This window comes from Anas acuta, chromosome 12 (assembly GCF_963932015.1).
Source record: "Anas acuta chromosome 12, bAnaAcu1.1, whole genome shotgun sequence".
Lineage (NCBI taxonomy): Eukaryota > Metazoa > Chordata > Aves > Anseriformes > Anatidae > Anas > Anas acuta.
In genome coordinates, this window is record NC_088990.1 from 9,990,576 (window position 1) to 10,013,491 (window position 22,916).

The 22,916-nt window shown below is 39.0% G+C and overlaps 1 protein-coding gene and 1 long non-coding RNA gene across 2 annotated transcripts in view; both read right to left on the reverse strand.

Moving 5' to 3' along the window:
* Window positions 1–3,775, reverse strand: part of SH3GL3 (SH3 domain containing GRB2 like 3, endophilin A3) — a 53,507-nt gene extending 49,732 nt beyond the window's left edge. The window contains exon 1 of the mRNA XM_068695485.1: window positions 3,587–3,775. Coding sequence (XP_068551586.1) covers window positions 3,587–3,631 — 45 coding nt within the window. The 5' untranslated portion in view covers window positions 3,632–3,775. The remainder of the gene's footprint in view (window positions 1–3,586) is intronic.
* A 362-nt stretch (window positions 3,776–4,137) lies between these two features.
* On the reverse strand, window positions 4,138–19,749 carry LOC137862926 (uncharacterized). Its single transcript, XR_011100587.1, has 3 exons — window positions 19,433–19,749; window positions 11,317–11,445; window positions 4,138–7,839 (listed from the first exon to the last, which is right to left on the reverse strand). It is a non-coding gene; the product is annotated as an uncharacterized lncRNA (long non-coding RNA).
* Between the last annotated feature and the right edge of the window lie 3,167 nt (window positions 19,750–22,916).

The window sequence follows — 22,916 nt, forward strand, 5'->3', positions numbered from 1 at the left end:
CTCTCTACACTTACTGTTTTTCTACACAGGAAAATCACACTAAAAATACTCCTAGTACGCATCAGAAGATGCCGTCCTCCCACCATCTGGGTATCCCACATGCACAGCCACCATGAGAACAAGGCCTACAAAAACAGTAGGCAGAGATACACCCGCCTACATCAAAAGGTTTCAGATCGAAAACAGGAAAACAGATAAGATATGTCAGAGTCTGAAAGTGACAAGAGACAAATTTTCATCAAGAACAGAACTCTGTGAAGGTTAAATAAATAATAATTAAAAAAAAAAAAACTATTTGAAAAAAACATTCAAAACCAGAAAAAAAACAAATTCCATGAGACACACGCATGAGTTAATGAGCTCTGAGAAAGAGCCTGCCCTCACTTACCAGCCAGGGGGAGGTGGTAAGATGCCACAGGGGATCTGCTCAGTGTTTCATTAGCCAATTGAGTTAGTACTCAAGGGATGATCGCTGATATTAGATGGACAGGAATAAAAAAGCTGATCCTCACTCCAGCTCACTCATTTCAATTTAAACTCGTAGCCTAAATAATGAGCATAGCAAAGAAATTTCTAGCATACCTGGAAGCTGTTATCTATGACACCACAGACATCTAATCTTGCTTTGGGTCTACCAGTTCTGTGCTACCAGATGAAGCACTTATTAAGGTTCTACACTGGAGTAGAATCACCCCCGAAGATAATGATGATACCTAGCAAACCAGCTAAAACATCACTCCAGAGTGCAGAATTCATTGCAGTACCTCCAACAGATGCACAGAACTCGGAGTTGCCTTCCAAATGCTGCTACCAAACTGGCACTTAGGTGAAAACCTATACACACATGCTGTTATCAGGGGAAAAAAAAATACAGCTGGGTAAAAAAAATCCAGGAGAAAACCATAAAGAACACTTACTGTGAATTCATGGATTGCAAACACTGAGACATGATGACTTTTTACCACATCAAGGATGTAATAGCATGTCATGCCTGGGATCCAGTGAGGGCTTTAGAAGCAATAAAAAGTTAACTGCTGACCTTTTCTAACAGTAAACACTTATTTACTTAACTGCAACTTTAGATAAACCAAGTTGGCATGCATCAGACAAACATTCCAGAAGGAATGAAGGAATAAACCTCAACTGTACACATAAAATGATAAGTATGTTTTGTCTCCCCCCCTCCCCCAGTGTCTAAAGCAAGACACACAGAAGATGAAGGCTTTAAAAAAGAAAAATAAATCTATTTCCTTTGAGAAAAAGCAGTTCTGCAATAGTTAAATGGTTGTTAGAAAGGCTACATAAAATAATATATATTGATTTACTTTATATATACATAGTTACAGATCACACAGATTTATATTAGTCTATATTTCAGGTGGAAGTGTGGGCTATTTCAGCTGAACAGAAGTCTGTTATTGCATGGAAATAGTATATTTTGAAAATAGAGGGATCTTTTCACTCCTTTGACATTTATTCACATTTTGGAATGAATTTGTTAAATACAGACTGCCTTAATGCACTTGCTTTATCCTTCAGATTTTTTTGTCTCTAGGTTCTGCCATCCTTCAAATATTATTCTCATTCCTCAATCACATGTCCTGGCACAATTCTCCTTTCCTTCAGTATTCCTCAATGTCCTCTGGGAAATTTGCCAGTTTTTGTCATCTGCCCTCATTCTCCTTTGGGAACACTAAAGCAAGGAATTAATTTCATTCTTTCTCCAAGTAATGCTTGTGTCTGCTGTTAACAGTTACCCTTGGCATCTCTCATCCATTCAATATGCAAAGGTATACAGCTCCTTAAGTGATCCAACAGTACTTAGAGATTTAAAAAATGCCCTGCTGAGAAATCTCTTTCATGCTCTTCATTTGTTTGTTTTAGCATTGTGCAAAAGAAATTAGCTAGAAGATAGAGTACAAATGTTTCTATTCTGTAGGTGCCCTTACTGTCCCATTTTCTGTTATTTTCCACAATTGTTTTCTATGTACCTTTATTGGCATGCGGGTACATCTGAGTCAGAGATTATAACTCAGTTATTCAGATCTGTACTGACCAAGTGTGTGGATGCAGATGTGCATATATGTGTATATATATGCTATTTCTTGTGTGTTTTGTTTTGTTTTCAGAATGAACTCTGAAGTGTCTTGTGTTCCTCAAGCAAAAAGAAAAAAAAAAAAAAAGAAAAAAAAAAAAACAGTTCCAGTATCTGCTTTTTCCTGCATGTGAATTTCCTACTAAACAGCATTTCCTTCTCTAAAGACAGGCTTTTTCAATCCATTTACTTTAAATTTCATGCTCAGTCCTTCATTTGAAAATAAATGGAAACTTTACCTTTGACCTAAGAAGAATATTACCCAAGTTATCCATCCCAGTTTCTTACTGTAATGAACACTGAAAGATGTACTGCAGAGTTTCAGGAAATACACAGTCAATTTCAATATATTCTATTGTTCCGTTTTGCAGTGGCTACTACCTTTACCAGCTTCCCAGATGTATTTATTTATTTATTTTTTAAATGTTTATGTGACATCTGGGCTGGATTAAGCAAGCAGCAACACAGTTGCAACTGTTAAGAGGAGAAGCATTTGTTGTGGTTACCTCTTTAACTTCCTCTGTTAAATACCTCCTGCTACGTCAGTTACAAACTTGCTGTACCAAAGGCTGCAGCACTGACTGGGATGTTATGAAAGCCAAAACCTTTCACAAACTGCCCATGGATTTGTTTTCCCAGAAAGTCCCACATTTTTGCAAAGAGATAAGGAAAGTACACTAGAAGATCTAGGTTCGTGACATTCTTCACGATCAGTATGTAGCAGGAAAGAAATAACAGGAGTGAAAATAAATGTTAGATATATTTATTTAGCATATCTATACCCAACCAAAGCACACGTTCTGCATTTGGGCTGATGACAGCCCAAATATCTGAAGGAGGACCTGGAAAGGTGACAGCTAAGTCATCTCCAGACCTTTATTTCCTCTGCCCTCACCCAGAGCTGCTGTCCAACTTGACGAACAGGCTACAGACCTGAATTTCAGCACTGTCACTATCAGCAAGGAGAGGCGAGGGAAGTACAGCTCTCCCGGGAGCTCCTGGCCCCCTGCACCAGGGGAATCCCACTGATGCTGCTCACGGCAATGCAGGGCTGTGGGGCCGGCACGACCGCGCTGTGTACCAGCCCAGACAAGGGTCTTACCAAAAATAAGCAGAAGTACGAAAGATGCACGAGAGAGAACAGGACTGGAGAGAAAAAGGTGAGGAGCAGCTGAGGGCTCACCCAAGAAAAGACAAAGTACAGCGTCTAGAAAAGGAGGGAAACCTCTAGAAACGTGTGGTACCCCCTATAGGAGAGCTGCACGGTCTGCCAGCTGGGAAACTACCCCAGCAGTTTGTGGCAGGAGGCAGCGCTCAACTCTTCGGGGAGCGCCGGTGCCTCACGGCAGCGAGGCCTCGGAGCCGCTCCCGGCTGGCAGGTGCCGGCACCCCGCGGGACCAGCCCGGGGCGGGCAGACGCAGCCCCCTCCTGCGGGGGACAGCTCCGGAGGCTGAGGGGCAGCAGGCCGTGCCCGCAGCAGCAGCCCTTACCTGGCTGGCTTTGTGGAACTGCTTCTTCAGCCCCGCCACCGACATCCTCCCGCCGCGGCCGGCTCCGCCCGGAGCCGGGGCCCGATCCCGGAGGCGGCTGCGGGCGGGTCCCGCCGGGTCCCGTCAGGTGCGGGCGGCCCGGCCCGGCCCGGCCCCTCGCTGTGTCACCCCGCGCGGCTGGACGCGGCGCCCACCGCCCCGCCGCCCCCATTGGCCGCCGCGCGTCCCCATGCAAATGACTCAGGCAACGGCGCCCTCCCATTGGCCGCTCGCGGAGGCTTATGCAAATCGCAGCTCTGGAAGTCACCGCCCCCCGCCGCGGCGTTGCGAGGAGATCGCCGGGAGCGCGAGGCGCGCGGCCTGCGGGGCGGGGGGCGCCCGCCGCCGGGGGGCGCCAGGCACGGACCCCAAATCCGGCCCCAACCCGAGCCCCCAGCCCCCGCCTGAGCCCCAGAGGCCGGCCGCGAGCCCTCTGACCGGTCCCAGCGGGGCTCCAGTTTGCTCATTGTACCTCACATCTCCTGTGTTTCTCTGTAGCATCTCGTGTGGTAGCATCGCATCTCCTGCATCCCACATCCGCCCTCCCACGCGCTGTGCTGGGAGCTGTGACAGCCGTGGCCGTGTGTCGGGGCGTGATGGCCTGCGGACTGGGTTCTGTGGGGTTATGGTCAACCCAAATGCGTGCACGGACCTGGAAGCAGCTTGGAGAGAAGCTCTGTGGGCTTTCACAGGGCTCTCGCGCTGCTTGCTGTCATGCCTGCTGGTTTTATTGCTTGGCAGAGAAAGGAGTTCCCAGAGCACCTTACTGTTGCTTCTTTCTAACAGCAATGAGAACGATGGCAAAAAAATGCCAGAATTTCCACCATAATTGTCAGAAACCTACCTGTACCAATTACATACCACCGTGAGTCAAAGCATAAAGACAGACCCATTCACGAGCTGAGGGACTCCTACTGGCTATTGCTTTACAAAAGATGGTACAGGTGAGGTAAAAGGCACAAAAGAGAAGCTATGAGGCTAACCAGGTAACATTCTCTGGAAGACAGGTTGTAAGGCAAAAAAACGTCCTTTCAGGTGTTTGGGTTGGGTAATGTTTGAAAGAGCTCTGCAGTCACTGTGCTACCTGATGCCGCTTGGGAATAGGGAAGGAACATTTTCAGCCTCATTACAAGTTAATGAGATTACACCAAAGGCACCTGATTTCAACACCGCTTTTTCTTCTTAATACCAACAGGCAGCAAATGCTAACTGCCCAGGCCAAATCAGGTATGGCTTGAATTAGTGAAGCATTTGCAGAGGTCACTGTTGACAGAGATGAAGTGACCTAAGTTTTGAGAGAGATTGAGATGCTGAGAAGAGAGGAAATAAGGCCTAAGAAATTGGAGATCTGTAAAAGTTATTAAAGCAAACTGAGTGTACCATGGAACTGAAACAAAGCTTTAGCTAATCTTTAGCTTTAAGAAAGGGGGGACCAGAAGCAAAGAAGGCAGGAGTTTGAAACAAGTCACTATGGAGGGGAATCAATGGATCATATAGCCACTGTGTCTGTTAGCTGTACAATTAGATTATACAGAGAGCACAAGTAAGGCAATATGCCTTCAACTTCCTTTTTTATCCCATGTGTAACCTAAGGGTAGGAGTGATGTTGTTTCTGCTGAGGTGATATGAGAATCTGCAAGTGGGAAATGCCCTGTGGAAATCCAACTTCATAGCCTAATTGTCCAATGATACAGACAAGGTGAAAACCTAATTGATGAGCCAACTCAAATGGTCCAGGTGTTAATGATTTGGTAGAGACATCCTAAAAAAGACTGTGGTATTCATTTAAGATATAAGCAAAAGTTACAGCTTGTAGGCAGTAATATAGACGGGCTAAGCAATATCTAAGAGCTTTATAATCGCAGACAGATATGCATCATGGAAAAAGGGACCATCGTTTGCTGGACAACATTCCTTACATTTTAGGAAAAGTTGCTAATTCAGCCTGTAGAATGAGGGAAATTAGAAGTAGTATAAAAACTACAGGAAGTGGTTCAGCTAAATGCTGACATGATGGAAAAAGCCTTCTATTAAAAAGAACTGTTATAAGTAGAAGACAAGCCAGAGTACAGTACTACAAGGAATAGTGAAAAATACTTTACAGTCTGGTATATGGGGCCTTCAGGAGAAAAGTTCTAGATGTCTGAATGTTTAAACAATACTTACAATCCCACCACTCTGGAAATTTTAAATTACACAAAACATGTTGCTGGTTCCAACATGTTATTGAATCAGAGGTTCTAAAAAGGAGTGTGAATTTTGTGCAAACTATGAGCTCCTATTTAAATCAAGGCTGTGACTAGAAAATACACTCTGGCTGCTTATGTGGTAGAATTGGGCTTGAAAATTGGTCCTGTGAAATTCAAGACAGTTATCTGGATAAATGGATAAATTCATAATTCAGCTTAGATTTTAGATTTTAGTGTGCCTATCCAGAGACAGTTTAGCAGTTGAAATTACTTGCAATCTGAAGCCAATCACATCCATGTTTGCTTGAATGCCTCTTGAAAATTATAATGAGAAATCTGATAGTGAAATTTCATCTGGGTCTTCAGTAGTTATTGCCACCAAAAAGAACATCAAAATGGGAAGGAATGATGAGTTTATGATGTTCTATTGGATTTATCCTGGATCTCACTGAATACCTGTGTAAAGCACTTATTCCTTAAAATGTAGGTATTCAAAGCAAGCTATTGTGCATTGCTTTACTTTGCAATATTTTTTTACATGTGTCATTAGGTGACTCTGGACATGCTCATCTGAATAACAGGGGAAATGGTCAGTTGAGTAACCAAGTTACTGCTTACCAAAACCAGAGAGAAAACCTATGAGAAACACACAAAGGCGGCTTCAGCTGTAGCTGAATTAGAGAGTAGCAACCCCATGTTTTGGTTTCGTAATAGAAAAATATACAGGAACTATGCATATATTCTCTTCAGGTTGAAGAAGTCTGAATTCACACACTTCATCTTCAAAATACTGGCATTGGGAAAGGAGAGCCATTTATCAAATAAATAAATAAATAAAAATGGTTTGTGTTGCAAAGATGAGTTTCCCTAAGACTAAGTGTCTCTATATAACAGTAGCAAGTGGGTCATTAGTAGAGATCACTGGCATGCTTGGGCAAGTCTGACTTTCATGAAATGGTACATAAAATCTTTCATTTGAAATACCTAAAGAAAATGGGATTGCAAGCACTTGGACCAAGCAGAGCATGATATTTAAAAGAAAAAAAAATCTGCTGGAAGGGACTTGCAGAAAGCTTTAAAAATAAAACTGGCTTGGGTATACGGTTGTGTCCTCTTCTTAACATCTGGGAGGTTCATCTGGCTCCCCAGTTATAGAAAGAGGGGAATCCTAAACTGAACAGGCACTTCTGCAGCGCATCGACCCAATTAAGTGAAGTAATACATAACACAGTGTCCCAGAGTGAAATCCAAAGGACTACAACATTTGATGAAATTGGTTCCAATTACCTCTTCAGTGGGTTGTCCTGCAACAGAAAACCTGGGAGCTGACACCGGGAAAATTACACAAACCGCAAACTACCCCAATAACAAAATCAGAAAAGAATTCTTCTGCTAAAAATGCCAAAGACAGTAAGGACACCTCATAAGCCTGTTTTAGCACTCTTTCTATACGCTTAAATGAAAATATATATACATTTAAAATAAAACAAAAGTGTGGGTGATGTGAAAACATGTTCATGTACAGGAGCAAACTAACACTATGGTTTTGCTTCTAGACCATAAACAAGCAATTTTGCACATCATAGCACTTGCTGTGCAGATACATGAGCTCAGTTTTTTCTGACATGGCTTTGCATTTCAGTATACATTTCATAAAAAGGCAAGAGAACAGACAGTATTCTCTACACAGCCACTTCTGGCCAGAATTTGGAAAGCTCCCCATTCCACATGGACACTGCTGGCAGTTAGAGCAGCAGTATGTGACCCTGGGGCCGGTAGACACTCTGGCTAACCTACTTCATTTGTTTAGGATGCTTATGTTTGCTCTCCAGATCTTCTAACTAAATGTAGCTAGTGAATTATTTTTGGCATTTGTGTTTTTTCTTCTCAAGCAGACTTCCCATATGTGTTGCTTTACCGTTATCCAGATCTTCTTGTCTCCTTCCTGTGTTTGTATTCCACATGCTTCTCCATGATTCTGTGGATACTTTCTGTCTTCAGTTTCTTAAATCCCTTACTCTTGTTCTGCAAGTGTCAACAAGAAGACAAAAGCTTGTTAGGTCTTATGCCATTAAATAATAAATACGGTTCTACCCACATGCTTCTTTTTAAATGGCATATAAAGATCTTAGATGAACTTAAAATCTAGAGGTAGATATTTTTAAAGTTACATATGTGTATACTATAAATAGGTACTCTAATTTTGAAAATAACACAACAATCTACTCTTCTGTGTGTGCTGCTCTGTTACATTGCAGCCTGTAAAAATGTTTGCAATCCCAATCTTGCAAATTATACTACATGGATGGAACTAGTATGTAGCCTGAACAGATCCTGCTTGGAGATCCTGTAACTTTTAGGTGTCTATGTTGCTTCTGATAGCAGTAAAAAATATATATATATTAATTGTTACTATTAATATATATGTATAGGCACTCAGCACTCACAGACAACTCTAGACTGTTTAACAGAAATGTGTTATCTGTGTAATTTAGAATAAAGATACAAATGTACTGACTCCACACAGGAGACTTGAAAATTGAAAATTCTTGTTAGTATCAGTGGTAATCATGGATAGCCAGGACATTTTCGTTTCCTCCATTCTTGAGATCTCTAACTTGATTGGTTTAACTTGGTGTAACTCTTAACTTAAACCATTAAAAAAAAAAAAAAAGTTTTCCTTTGGGTAGGTCTGTTTGTCCTAAACTGAAATATTTTAGATTTCTGACATGTTGAAAAATAAATAAATAAATAAAACACTTCATTTCAATGTCAAATTTCGTCATTTTCAGAGAGCAGTATTACTTCACATAAACATCTGGATCACATGCTTGAGCCTGCCTTTTGGGCTCTAATCCCTACAGGGACGACATCTCCCTTAACACATCTGTGGCCATCTGAGTGCCAAGGTGTATGCGGTTGGTGAGGGGAGCAGCATATCACACTGTGCGAGGGGTGGTCTCAGCAGGAGCCCTGTGGCAACCTAACAAGCTCATGAGAAAAACTGAGGTTGTGAAATGGACTGACAACTTTTTACATTAAGGAAAAGAGAGGGAAAAAAAAAAAAAAGAAAAAAAAAAAAAAGACTTTTTTCCTTGGATACTACCAACAAAAATACATGGTAATTTCTGAGCTGAAATTCTTAAACCTCTATTTTGGAGAGCACGGGGAAATACCAACCAACCCATTTTAAGAACTTGCTTAGTTTAGGACATAACTAGTTGTTGGTGTATCAGAAATAACCACAGAAGACATACATACCACTTTTTGCTGGCCTTTCTGAAGTAGCTGTGTACTACAAAAGAGTGAGGGGAAAAATAGATAAATAAATAAAAGAAAAGAAACTTAAAGTGGATCAATGTGGTAACATGCAGAAATGTTGCTCTAACTTTGAAAAATTGCACCTGAGTTCTGTGCTGCTATTTCACAGGTGATAAAACCTAGCTACCTATTTTCTGCACAGAGCTGCCTGTGTTCATCAGAAAATAATGACATTCTCATTGCTGACAATGCCCCAGCCAGGGAGAAATTTGAAATTGCAATGTCACTAGAAGAATAATGCTAGCTCCTGGAAGGTGTAGAGGTTACTCATCTTCATGTTAAAAGTATTGTATTGCATGTGCCGAGGATTGTTTTGAAGCACAATGTTGTAGTGCTATGGTGTAAACCAGAACGCATTTAGTCTTTGAAATCTAATTTAGAATTCAATGTAACCACTCTTCAGTTGCAAAACAAAACTTTAAATATCATCTTAAAAAATCGTGGTCTTAATAATGAAGAGAACAAACCTTTTCAGTGGAAAAAGGATGCACAGAACAACAACACATGATACCTTGCTTAGAGAATGCAATACACAAGCTTCTTTGATAATGATTTATTCAGCTTTACTAGGTAAAAACACATTATCATTAAAAAAAAAAAAAAAAAAAAGGAAATAGGTAAAATAAAAATCTGAATAATGCATATTTGTACCATACATCTTAAAAAGGGAGAAAACAGTAAAAAATGAAAAATAAAATCCAGTCATTTCCCTTCTCCACATATAAATCTCTTCTCAATTCTATTTTAAGTTCATATTACAGGACAGAAAGTTGTATCAACTCCTGTTACGCTGAACCCTTACAAAATACTCATTGTGGGCATTTCAAAGAATTTGACTGATGTTTAAAAGCAATCTGAATATCAGTAAATATCTTGTAGCGAGCTCGTGAATATTCAGACATACCTAGTTTTAACAAAACTTTTACAGCATGGATGTTGTTTTGCTTTCAGTGTAATTTAATAGGTCTTTTGGGATCTGCCATGTTTGAACATCTGGGAATCATCACATGTTGTCTGTTGATCAATGAGGCAACAGGAAAGGCATGATGTGTCACAGATGTTAAATATGGCAATACTCCATAGACCGACTGGATCACAAATGGGAATGATCAGACTTTGAAAAATCTGATTAAGATTCATTGACTGGATAAAATTCAATTTTTTTCTCAAATTTCCTAACTGTTCAGATAACAATGGGTAATATAGTGGTCAAAGAATTGTTGGAAAGTGGCTTATTTGGAGGAAAAAAATGACATAGCTGAAGATGAGGACTTTTACTGTCAAATATTTTACAGGAAGATGAATACAACTTGCCAGGTCCCTGCTGTCTCATCATGAAGATTAATGTCTACTACTGGATAACTCTACCACTCCTTGTATTACAAAGAATACATAAATCAAATGTATTGTGTTAATTTAAGCATCATAGTTAATTGAGTAACTGCCACTATACTAAGAAACCTATTTCTCCCCCTTCACAATCAAAGAAGAAATAGCAGATACTAATTCCTTTAACTGTTAACCATGAATGCCACCTTCTGGTCTTGCACAGAAGTGCCCTCTGACAGGAAGAGGGGAAAAAAAGACTTTCACCCAGTAGTTAGCAGATAACCGTTTGAGTTAAATAGATGTTAAAAACGTGTGAAATACGGACATGACTCCTGACAGACTTCCTTGCTTGCTCGTTGAAATTTAAAGGAACTCAGATATTTACTTTTGTAAAGAAATTACGTAGTTTAAAAAATAAACACACTTGACATTGACTTTCTGTAGAAACAACCTGGAAACTGTCGTATTTCAAGGTAGCAGCTGAATCAATACCACGAATGAAATCCTGACCTCACTGAAGCTGACAGAACTTTTGCCACTGACTTCAATGGGGCCCAAAGTTTCAGCCTGTACTTTATGAAAGTGTACTGATCTTTGAATTTTCAAAGGGTTTTAACAAAGCTAGGCACGTATATTCTCCTACAAATTCGGTGGAAATGGGATTTTAAAGAGGAAACTAAGAAGAGCTGCTCCCACAATGAGCTGTACATGAAGATGGTAAAAGTTTTCAGAGACTTCTCATTCCCCGTGATCAGACAAGAGTAGCTATTGCTTTTATTGCTTGAACTTCTCCAGCAATAGACTTACAGTTGTTTAGTGTTGCTAGTACAGGTAAAAGCATGTTATACGTACCAGAACATGTTCCTTGAAGCAATCATATTATCATGGTGTAATGGACTCCCAAATCAAAGCAAACTGGTTCTCCGGCTGTTAGGATGATATACAGACAGCAGGGGAAACAAGCCAGGGAATTTCTCTCACCTGGGGAAGCAAATAAGAAGCATTTCTCCGATGCATGAAGATGAATATTTGGGCAGACAGTAGCTGAAATCCCCTGCAGTAACAGATTGCTTTACATCTACTGCATTTAACTCATAACATTTTTTAACCTAGCTGTTCTAGCTCTGCAAGCTCTTTCAGACTCAAATTTTCAAGTCATAGTTAAAAATAATTTCAGTGGTCCCAATCCTGCACTTAGATACATCCGCAGGTAATCAGTCATCTCTTCTTAGGCTCCTTTTTGGTTCCGCTTAATGATTTCTTTACTGTGTCAAGCATAACATGGTAGAGATTGTATGCAATGTGACTAATCATTTAACCTTAATGTAGACACTAAACCACTTTTAATTTGCCTAATATGTGATTCTAATATTTTTTAATGTCAGATATGAAGTAATGTCAAGGATTCAGTAACATACATTGGAAGAGATTAAAAAATAGCATCAGCTATTATATGTTAGTAACTGATGCACTCACAGAAAAAATTTGGCTGACATGTTTGCTAAAATATTTCCTTACAATTAAAAATTTCTAACTCAATATGGGGGAAAACACAAGGGAAAAATGATGGATTCTATTTTTTTTTTTCCTTTTTAAAGTTATGTTAAATGTAGTGGGTTTCTATATGCTGCAGATGTGTGGCTCTGTAATAAACAAAATTCGCATGAAGCTTTAATGTATATATATTTACAGTCTTCTTGGGAGGAAGAAAATAAAAGCTGTGGATTAAATCCATCTTAAACTATAGCTCTGCTCTTCTTACAGCACCATACTTGCACGTTCTTCCTGATAGGTCAGCCTGCAAATATGACCCAGGTGTGACCCATTCCACCCTATCTGTGGAAAATAGGTACCCACTTACTCAGTCCTGTTATACAAATGTCTACAGAGTTTGTTATTTTTATCAGCTACTATCTGAGAAATCTGTTAGAAGCCATTTATAATTTTGACATGTATACTAAATTTTGACATATATACTGGGTAATGGGAAGCACATTTGTGAATTTCACTCTTTTTTTCTTTTTTCTTTTTTTTTTTTTTCCTTCAACTCCTTTAAATTTGACCTAAAACATTAAAGGGCTGCTAAGATTCTTAAAGTATTATACCTTTCCTTTAACCAGAGTGATTACCATCAGGGTGCAACAGCGTGTGCTGGAGGAGTTTGTTGGTTTTTTAAGGTAAGAAGGGGTTGAGGAGAGAAGTGGTCAAGGCAAAGAGAGAGAAATGAGGTATAAACTGTTCCAACACCCATCCAGTGTTAGTGATACTATCTCCAATCTGTAGATGGCAGTGATCTTCCACTACCTGCTTCAGGAGAAAAGGGGGTGGTGGGGAAATCCTTAAATTAAAACCACTATGCAAAACAGATGTGGGGAAAATTAGTTGTGAGGTTAACTTAATGCCGTATACAGATCTTTTTTTACACTAAAACCTACTTCAAGAATATAAGATAATATTCCACTTATTTCCTTCACCTAAGAAGAAAATACTTCATGCCACTTAGAAGCTATAAATTTTTGTCTCAAAGGATTCTGATGACAAATTCCAGAGTACCGTCTTTTGGAAGTTATCTGTGATCAAATCCCAGAGCTGGCATTCTGGATTCTTGCACATACCTTTGATATATTTCATTATTTTAAACATGTTTATTCAAATAATAACTGGATTTTTCCTCCCAAACCCCTCTAGGTACTTAGCTACCTCCCTCATCGGTTGTTCAGCAGGTCTGTATCACCTTATTAATTTTTAGCTGCTTTTCTCCTGACACTTGCGTTAGTTTTCACTTTCATTCAAATAAAATGCCGTAGACAGAGTGTGTAAGGCTGTCAGGGCATACTTCAACAAAGGGTGCGATGCTGAAATCAAAGAAAGCACATCTATTAATTTCAGTGGACTTGTAATATTGCCTCCCCAAAACTACTTTGCTTGGTGACTGGCAGAGAGAATTTTCAAAGTATAACATGAAATCTCATCTTCCCCTTTTGTGAAGATTTTCAGTTGTGGTTTGTTGTTTGTTTGTTTTTTGTTTGTTTGTTTGTTTGTTACCTTGCTTTTTTCTTAATGAAAGGATTCTGCCTGTAAGATTTTAAAATGCGATACCTTTCCATGAAGATCAGACTACAAAAACTGCACAATTTTTGAAGCTCTGTTTTAAGTGTCACATACACTTGTAGCATCAGGTTTCAAAAGTTATCTTGACACACAAATGCAGATAAGGTGTCCAGTAGGATTTCAAACATTATCTTTTAAATAGCGTTTAATTTTTTTTCTTCTGAAGATCTTAACTATCAGTGAGATTTGGGGCTTTGTGGGGAGGAAGATGCCCCTAAGCCAGTTCATTCATTTCTTACCATCCATTGTTTCCAGTAGGAAGTGTATAACTGAAAAGAGCAAAAAGAGAAAACTATTCATCTGCTTCTAAGGCCCCGGAACCTTTAAATGACATGAGCATGAGGTACCTTAGAGGGACTCCAAGTTGAGACATCCCTCAGAAAATCACAAGCAATTACTTGTACCACGTTCTATGTTTAATATTTTGCCATTTGGTTACCTGCTGCTGAAAAGATGTTTTCAAGATCAGAACAGCTAATTTACAGTCACTTCTGTTTGACTGCAGTGGAGTGGAGTCTTGTCATGGGTACCACCGGTGGCAATTTTGACAATTCTGGTGCAGAAACCGAGTATAAACTTCTGTGCATCGCTGAAATCCTTTTTGGAAAGCTTAGCTGAGAGTTATCTCCTTTTGCACAGGAATGCATCACACCCAGTATGTTCCAAAACAAAAAGGACATGTAATCCTCATCCCATAGCAGGGTTTCCACCCATTCTAGTAGGAAGATAAAACTGGTTACCAGGCCTCACTGTCTTAAGAGCTTTCCCTACATGCAACCTACATTTTCTCCTCTAAATTTTGTCACCTTTTTTTTGTGATGCTAAAAAGCTTTTCATTTTCCTTATGGACCATGCTTTTCAGTTCTTTGAAAAACAGCAGCGGTTTCTCTATCTAATCTATCCACATTACTTAACCTGCAGTTCTAAAAAGGGATTTACTTTTTAATGAGTGAATATTTAATCTTTCATATTGCTTTGTCAGAAAATAATCCATTAATCTGTTCCAAGTGTATGGTACACAGTTTCATAATATGTAATCTCCCCCCCTCAAAAAAAAAAAAAAAAAAAAAAAGGATGGGAAAAGGTAGCTAAGGAAGGATATATAGCTTTTTTTCTGTGTGTATGTATCCAGGTATGCTCCTTTCTTTTATGCTACTGGCAGAGAAAGTAGGGCACAGTACAGAAAATCACGTTTTCAAACCTGCTTAAATTGCCCCCCATGAAATAGACTATTGTGATATATTAAATAAAACATAGGTTTAATATATCTCCCCATGCTCTGGATACATACAGTGAGGTCCCTTCTTCGGGAGAATTTTGAAAAAAAAAAAAAAAAGAAAAAAACAACAAAACTTCAGTTTAGTAAGCAGTTGGCTCGGTTTTCTTTAGATACACCTACAAATTTGTTTGCAACATGAACTCAGGGTGTGCTAGGGCTCTCCATAACTGTCCCATAGCTTCCAGTCATGCTGCCTGTCTATCTTTCCTCCCTTCTGCTTCTTCCCATTCCCATTCTGCTCCTTCTCTTCATCTTCCTAATTCATTCCACATGCCCTTGAATATGTACCATGTAAGCTGCTGTTTTGCATTCAACATTTGTTTATCCTGGGACTTATCACAGTATCTGAGAATCTCATAACTTTCACAGATTTTTATCCTCTGGAAGCCTTTGTGAAACAAGGAAGTATATGTCAATTTACAGATGGGGAGTGGTCACACTGCAGATTAAGTGAGGTGCTCAGAGCCCTGTTTAGTCGTGGGAGCTGTATTCAAGTATTTCTTGGCTCCTGATCTCCTGTATAGATTGAACATTCCTGTCAAACTACATCTCAGGCAGTGCACCACAGTCTCCTCCACCAGTGAGGACAGGCCATCACTCCAGCCTTTTTGGCTTCACAGACTTCTGGGAGATAAAGGCTGTCTGGGGAGGCTTTTCTTACAGCACAACAGGGACATGACAGAAACGAATTCAGAAATTTCAGAAAGCCCCACTGTGAGATTTCAAAATCCAAATTTATGGATGGGTAGAAAAGAGAATGTGTGTGGGAAGGGGTTCAAGTATCTGACCTACATTTCCATTCCTCCACAATAAATCCAAGCATCTTTAAAATAAATGAATAAAATAATAATAATAAAAAATATCTTGTAAAGCAGATACTTTGCTCAAAAACAGTCAAGGATCTAAAAATGCTGACTTCTGAGGAAAATGCTGTAATGGCCCTAGTTGTATCACAGTGTGGAAGAAAGTGTCCATAACAATTTAGTATTGCATTATGGCTAACCCTTCCTCCTCATTTGAGAGTATCTGCTGTGGGGACAGCATAGTTTCCTGCAATAAAAATCACCTATCTGTACATCAACACAGTTAGAACAGTCTTTTAATATTGGTTTTAAATTAAGTTTTGGGGAGTTGTCAAAACGTAGGAATGTGAATCCATGTTTTACGATTCGAAGGTAACTTCCAAAGCAGTTAATGGAAGACTCATGTAAGGACTGAGGCTGGTAACATGAAATTTGGGTGCCAGGTTACTAAGTGTTCTGATTTAGTCACGGTGTGAAACTCCGCAGTGAGCTCTGCAAACAGCTCTGCCAATACTGAGCTGGTGACCTCCGAGGCTCTCATGTGACTGTGCTGCCAGTGCCCTGTCTGGTCCACCAGGGTGCCACTTCTCTTTGATTTATCTTTGAGTCTGAGGAATTATTTTTTTTTCAGAAAATCCTGTTTCAAATTCATTATTAGAGCTATCTATGCAGTCTGGCCCCAGCAGATAATTCTTGCTAACTAGATATGTATTTTCCATGGACTTACGCACTGGCTGTAAAACAGTCCTCATGCAGATAGATGTCTGTTTTTCCCTATAAATTAATGGAAATGGAAAAGGAAAGAGTAAGTGGAATATATAATAGTTCTCCTATTTAAGAAAAGCTGTGCAGCTGAGTGTGATCTGTTGTATAAGAAAATATGCATCCAATCAATTGTACTTTCTACCTTAAAAAAAGTTTGGTTTATAGCAAATATTATCATACAAACTTTGTGATAAAATAAACATTCCAACTATTCTGCACTTTAATGCAGACCAAATCCAGTCCTCACACACACAAGCACACACACAAAAAGCAACTGAATGAAGTGTTTGTATTTATATAAAACTGCTCTGGTAGGAAGCCAGTATCTCCTTTTCTCAGGACCCAAACTGCTTAGCCAAAGGAAAATGTTTCAAAACTGACGCACAGAAAGAGTCTGCATTCTGCTGCAAGCATAACTTCCACTGAACTGTATAAAAATAAGGCAAGATACAATTTCTACACTAAACAGAACAGGCTATGTTACAGTCCTGAAGCTGCCTCAGTTGGTATTGCATAAGAAAGTCTGGTTTGGTAGATCAGTTCAGTGCTATTGTCTGTTCAATATTAAAAACACTGCAGTCTAACACAAAGCTTCTAGTTCTGATGTCGAACAGCAAAGATACAACACTAAAGGCCACAACAATCTTAAATCTCACCAGAAATCTGATCAGAGGACTTTATCCATGTGTTGAAGCTTTGCAGAAATTAGCTCGTCTCTATGCCCAACTACCTAAAATCACTCTCGTAACTACAAATGTAACTTCGTTCCTACTCACCATTTTACACAAGCAAGACAATTAGGGAAATATTGGCATCTTCTGCACCCCCACAGCATTTATAGCTGCTCTCTGGACAGTTAGGTACCAGGCAAGGAACTTAGTCCTGCTAGGTTCAAGAAGAGTGTTTAATATTAAGAGCGAACAGATAAGCAGCGCCAGCTCATCAGACTCTGAATATAACAAAAAGGACATTGCTCTTCATTAGATTCTCCTCAAAATTTTCCAAAAAGATTTGCCTTTGGCTCAGAAAAATTTTGGGAGGTTGCAGTGCAGTTGATGTTTTTTGTAAGGCTGAGTCTGCAACTTAGGGCTAGGCTTGAGATAATAACAGTTACTTATATTATTGAATTTTCCTTATGTATTTACTCTCTGAGGGATCCTCTTTCTAGACATCATTGGTATTATACTTTTTGCTTCATATTTTCAGATACATAAATACAGGGAAGCATATTACAAGAGTTTCAAAGCTTCCTCGAAGTGACTGACCTTTGTAACTCTTGGAGTGCATGCAATTACTCGAAAAGTTCTCCTCTCTCTATGTGTTCTCTAAACATTGGAGAAAATATATATGTTAAACAGAAACCTATCCAGGTAGGTGTGTAAACTTGAGAGAAGTCTTGAGAGAAGAATGCAAAAGGGTTATTTATAAGAGGATGAAAAAATGAAGCATTATTTATACAGTGCCAAATATATCGTTGGTTCTTATCTGTTCTTACAAGCAGTACTTTGTTCATATATGGAAGAAGCAATCTGAAACCGTGGCAGCTGAGTTACAGTAATTTTGATATAGTGGCAAGGAAAAGATGCCAACAAAGTACCTTTTATGTGCATGTTAAACCTAGCTTTGGTTGACAGTATGCCCACAGCAAAACATACATAATACCTATAGGAATGATAAACAGAGTCTTCCCCAAAGAAGATTTTATTCAGTTCTATTATATGTTCATTACTACCTTACTATGCAACTTAATCTATCAATTCCTTATCTATACAACAGATGCAGCAGGTCTGGGAGTCTTCTGCAGATGCATGTTAATGTCCTCTGAGCAGGAGCTATCTTGCTAAGTGCACTGCACCACACCTACTACCATCAAGCCCCTATCAAGACCAGGGCCTCAAGGTGCAACTGTAATAACTGACATGATATGAAACATTAATTTTCTCATGGTAGCTGTAGCCTTTTAGACTTCAAACAAGGAGCTGAAAAATGCTATTATAAGAAAAGAAGGAAAGACTTTCTGATATGCTTTAAAATATCTTACTAATAATTTCCAAACCTCTAGACTCATTTGCTATGATCACATCTCTTTTAAGTCTTGTAAGCTAACACTGTCTTATTAACTTTTAATATATGAAAAATATGCACTATAGGAACGTAATGTTACTAATGAGGTAAAGATCTTTTCCCTCACTGTTATTTCCTGTCCATCTCCGTAGTAAGTAACCATGTATCTTTGTATATGGACATGTACAAGCTAAGTGGAATAGCTACTTACCCATCTTCAGTCCCTGTGGACCTTGATTAGCTAGTAAAAAGGCAGAGCCCACATCAAACCAATGCTCTACATAAGAAACCCATAGAAGTGCATTAAGATTCTGCCTCTGTAGTGCCAGCCGGTGAGATTTTCACACATGGGGAATACAGACTAGGATCTTCTAAAACTAAGGTCACCTAGTAGTCTGCAATAAGATGACCAGAAAGAAATCTGCAATAAAACCAAAGAGAAATGCTCCCTATTCCAGAAAATATGTCAGACTATTAATTTAACAGCCATATTCCCATTGTTATAAAAGTGGAGGAAATGTATTTGCTTGTTAAACGTCACACACAAAAATTAAAACCGTTTTATAGAGGATTGCATACAGCTTTCAGATGCTTTTCTGCAAGCCACATACATAATGTTTTCTAATGTAAAATGCAACCCCTCTGCAGTCTAATCAAAAGTTAGACTGTCAGGCCCCAAATGATATGAAAAAAAAAAAAAAAAAAAAAAAGGTCACATTAAGTTTCTAAGGGTTATTATTAAAAACATGCGAAACATTCCCTCCAGTAACTTTGGAAATTAATTACAGTGTCTGTACACTCAAAGTATTCCTCACAGTCAAGGAACAAAGGAAGCTGATGTTAGAGGCCATACAAAATGCACCCTCTTGCTCCCTTCCTTGCCCAACCTCTTGTTGTCCTTTGCCCTCCCTGGCCAAAGACTAAGGACAATGAGCAGAAGAAATACCATGAACATCCAAGGGGTGCTGGAAAGCCGTGCTAAACAATTGGCAGCAGTTTCAGCAGTTTCAGCCATGTCTTGCTGTCTTCAGCAACAAGCAGAGCTCACTGCAGACTAGGGTAAGGGCTGGGAGGGAAGTCTGCCAGGTGGGAGGCAGGGAAGAGCAATGAATGCCCTGCCTCTGCTGCAGCCTGGTGTATGCAGGAGCTAGAGACACTCCACGTGCAATTACAGGTTCCCCATCAGTCACTCAACTGGTCTCAAGTCAGTTTTGAAGGTCATCCCACTGCAGGGAGCTCTGCTGTTTTTCTCATGGGGTTGGAAAGAACTTTGTGTAAGGTTCCCAGCGAAGCAGCATACTTATCAGTCATTACCTGTTACTAATTTGATTGTAGATGCAGGCTCTACAGCTGGTACATAATTATTACTTTTTCTATTTTTGAGATGGAAAAATGGTTTATGAAGTAGACATGGCTTAGAGAGGCCTGAAAGACAAGTCATCAGTTGCAGCAAGTTATGTCTCAGCTAACTAGTTAATTTTTTAAAAAGACTCCTATTAATCATGATTAAAGGGTCTGAGATCACTGGAGAGCAAGTGAACCTGCGCTTGTAGCTCAACCAGTCCACAAAGGGTAGAGAGATGCCTGTAGGCCAGGAAAAGGATTGCTACCCAGCTAGCCTGCAACAGAGACAGGCCAACTACATGCATTAGAAGAAAAAGAGAAGGATTACAGAAGATATAAGATATGCCTGTAATTAAGCTAAGAAGGCCTCACAAGAAGTGAACTCTATATGTTAGGAAAATAATTCCTTTCATTGTAATCCCATTTTCCTTTCAAAATCATTGTTACTTTGGATAACCATGGATTTGTTTTAGCAAAATTTTAGCCAGGATAACTGCTTTAGGAGAAATTATATCTGTTCTCACAGAGGCGAAAACTCAAAGGAGAGACAAACCGAATGTTGCTCAGGGATGTAGACAGCTGTTTTTCCCTACAGTCCAATGGCAAAAGAACATCAGAGAGCAGTGGAGCTGGTCTCATTTTCAGAATAGAAATTGTACAAAAAAAAAAAAAAAAAAAAAGGCTTTATGCTATTAAGACACTGTAAGTCTGAAGACAAAAGTGTCCATTCTGTTCACTTCAGAAAAGTTTCTTCTAATACAATTTCTGCAAGATCCCATTCATCATAAATCAATCTGTTCTCCTTTTAAATATGGATATTCTCACCTTTCCTTTTTCTGAACTCAAGAAAAACTGTCATAAACCACTGGTTAAAATTTAAACAACAACAACAAAAACAGCAAAGCATGCAGAGCCCTGAACTAAAGCCAACTCATGTGAATTTCAGGTCAACCAATGGCTAATAGCAACTCCACAGGGATTAGAAGCAGTGCCTGCTACTAAACTGAGCAACCATAAATGTAAACTCACTCATCCATTGAAGTAATGTTGAACATTTACTGAAGCATGACTTAAATCAATACATAGAATTCCAGATAAACTGGTGAAAATTTGTTCAGCAAATGAATAGAAAACAGCATGATTTAAAGAAAGCTATTCAAATCCCCCGACACCGCCTGCTGTTTCAACTTTTCTTGAAAAGTTGATTCAATACAAAGGGCTTTGTGGTACTTCCATGAGCTTCACTTCTGACATCCAGTGAGATGGAGGCTAACTGCAGTTTTCCTGGCTGTCTAAAAGTGCCTCTCCTTCAGATGGCGCATGGGACATTCTGTCCTGTCTGGGCAGTCTTGTCTGTGCTGAAAATTAGTTTCCATGAATTTAATAATGCTTGGTAAGTGGCAAGAATATGAGGTGATCCCTATCAATGTAATGTTAAAGCATCCTTGCTCTATTTGACTGATACATAGATTCCTAAGATTAGCCTGTTGGAACTATCTAGAGCGATAAGGGAATTATTTATAAGGCTTAGTATACCTGCTTATAATTTATTTATAATAATTATAATAATTTATTTTATAAATCAATTAGCTTCCACTGATTTCCTTCCAACTCATAAAGTTAAATATCTTTGGCCTATTTATATACACTGCCTATTTAAGTTGGGTAAATATCCTTTCAATCTACTTCTTACGCTTTGGGATGATGCCCTGAGATTTTATTTTTAAATAACATTTTTATTCTAAAATTCCTTTAAAAAGGTTAGTAAAAGGAAGATGACAAGCCAGCTAAGGTGGGTTGATAAACAAGGAATCATTACTATCTCAGCCTTGCTTTAAAACAAAAGCAAACAAACAGAAAGAATTAAGTACAGACTGCTCTGTGACACAGTATTTCTGAGCCTAGGGAAACTCACTGGGATCTGGGTCAGTGGGTTAGAAAGAACTGAGGTAGTGAAAGCAAGATGACTGGCTAGAATACTAGACAATAGCAAAACTTGATTTCAACATAGAACTATGTACACACTACAGATAAAAACAAGCTAATAAAATTCTTATTAAAATAAAGTAGGAGAAGAGATATTAAAAAGTGTTAGTAAGTTAAATACCATATGTAGGGGACATGGCAAATTATGTCAATGACTTTCCAAGATGTAATTGCACTCTCTGTGCCCTACTTTTTCTCCCCATGTACCCACACAATTAAGTCTAGAAGAACATAGTACGCAAAGTGTACACAACTAGGCTCTGCAGTGGTAGTGCAAGGGCACCATAGAGGAACAATAAATTAAAAATCAATTCTATAAACAAAATTCACTTTTAATCTTCCTTTATTTTCCTTATTAAGAATAAATTTTAAAAGGAAAATCTGAAAACTGTTTAAAAAAATGTAACCAGCATATCTTAGAGAAAAATGAGCTTACTATAAAAGATTCTCAGGAAAACTTAAAAATACATAGCTAAAAACATTACCTGTACTACCACTCAAAATAAGACAGCATGAAACGACAACAGCAAACAAATACTGCTGCCTTAACAACCAAATCTTTTAATGTAAAATAAACCCTTGCCATGAATGCCTTACTGGGTTAATAAAGAAAAAAATCAACAGGTTCTTTTCTTCAGACAAGGCTGTAGCACCAAGCTACAATCATTTCAACTAAATTAATACTGTCATAACAAACTTGAGATAGCCCAACAGTAGTAATGCATGTACGTTTGAAATTTTCTGGAATGAAAATTTCATTCCAAATGTGTCATACTTGGTATTCTTAGCACTTCATGAAAGGTTTTGACATTTATTACCTTGTATATGGATTATGCTTTACCAATTCTATATGATTTTACAGTGAATGATTATCAAGAATGTATAAATGTGTAGGATGATGTGATATTTAACTCATCGTGCATTAGGGGAATATTATCTTATCAGTGAACAGACTGAGATACAGACTCGCAAAGTGGTTTGACCTAGAAAGTGATATCAAAAGTGGGTACTGAACATCTCCCTCGGCTCCAGAGTTGTGCCTCAGCCAAGGCAAATGCCACACTCCCTGCCTGGTGTTCAGAACAGGCACCTCACCAGAG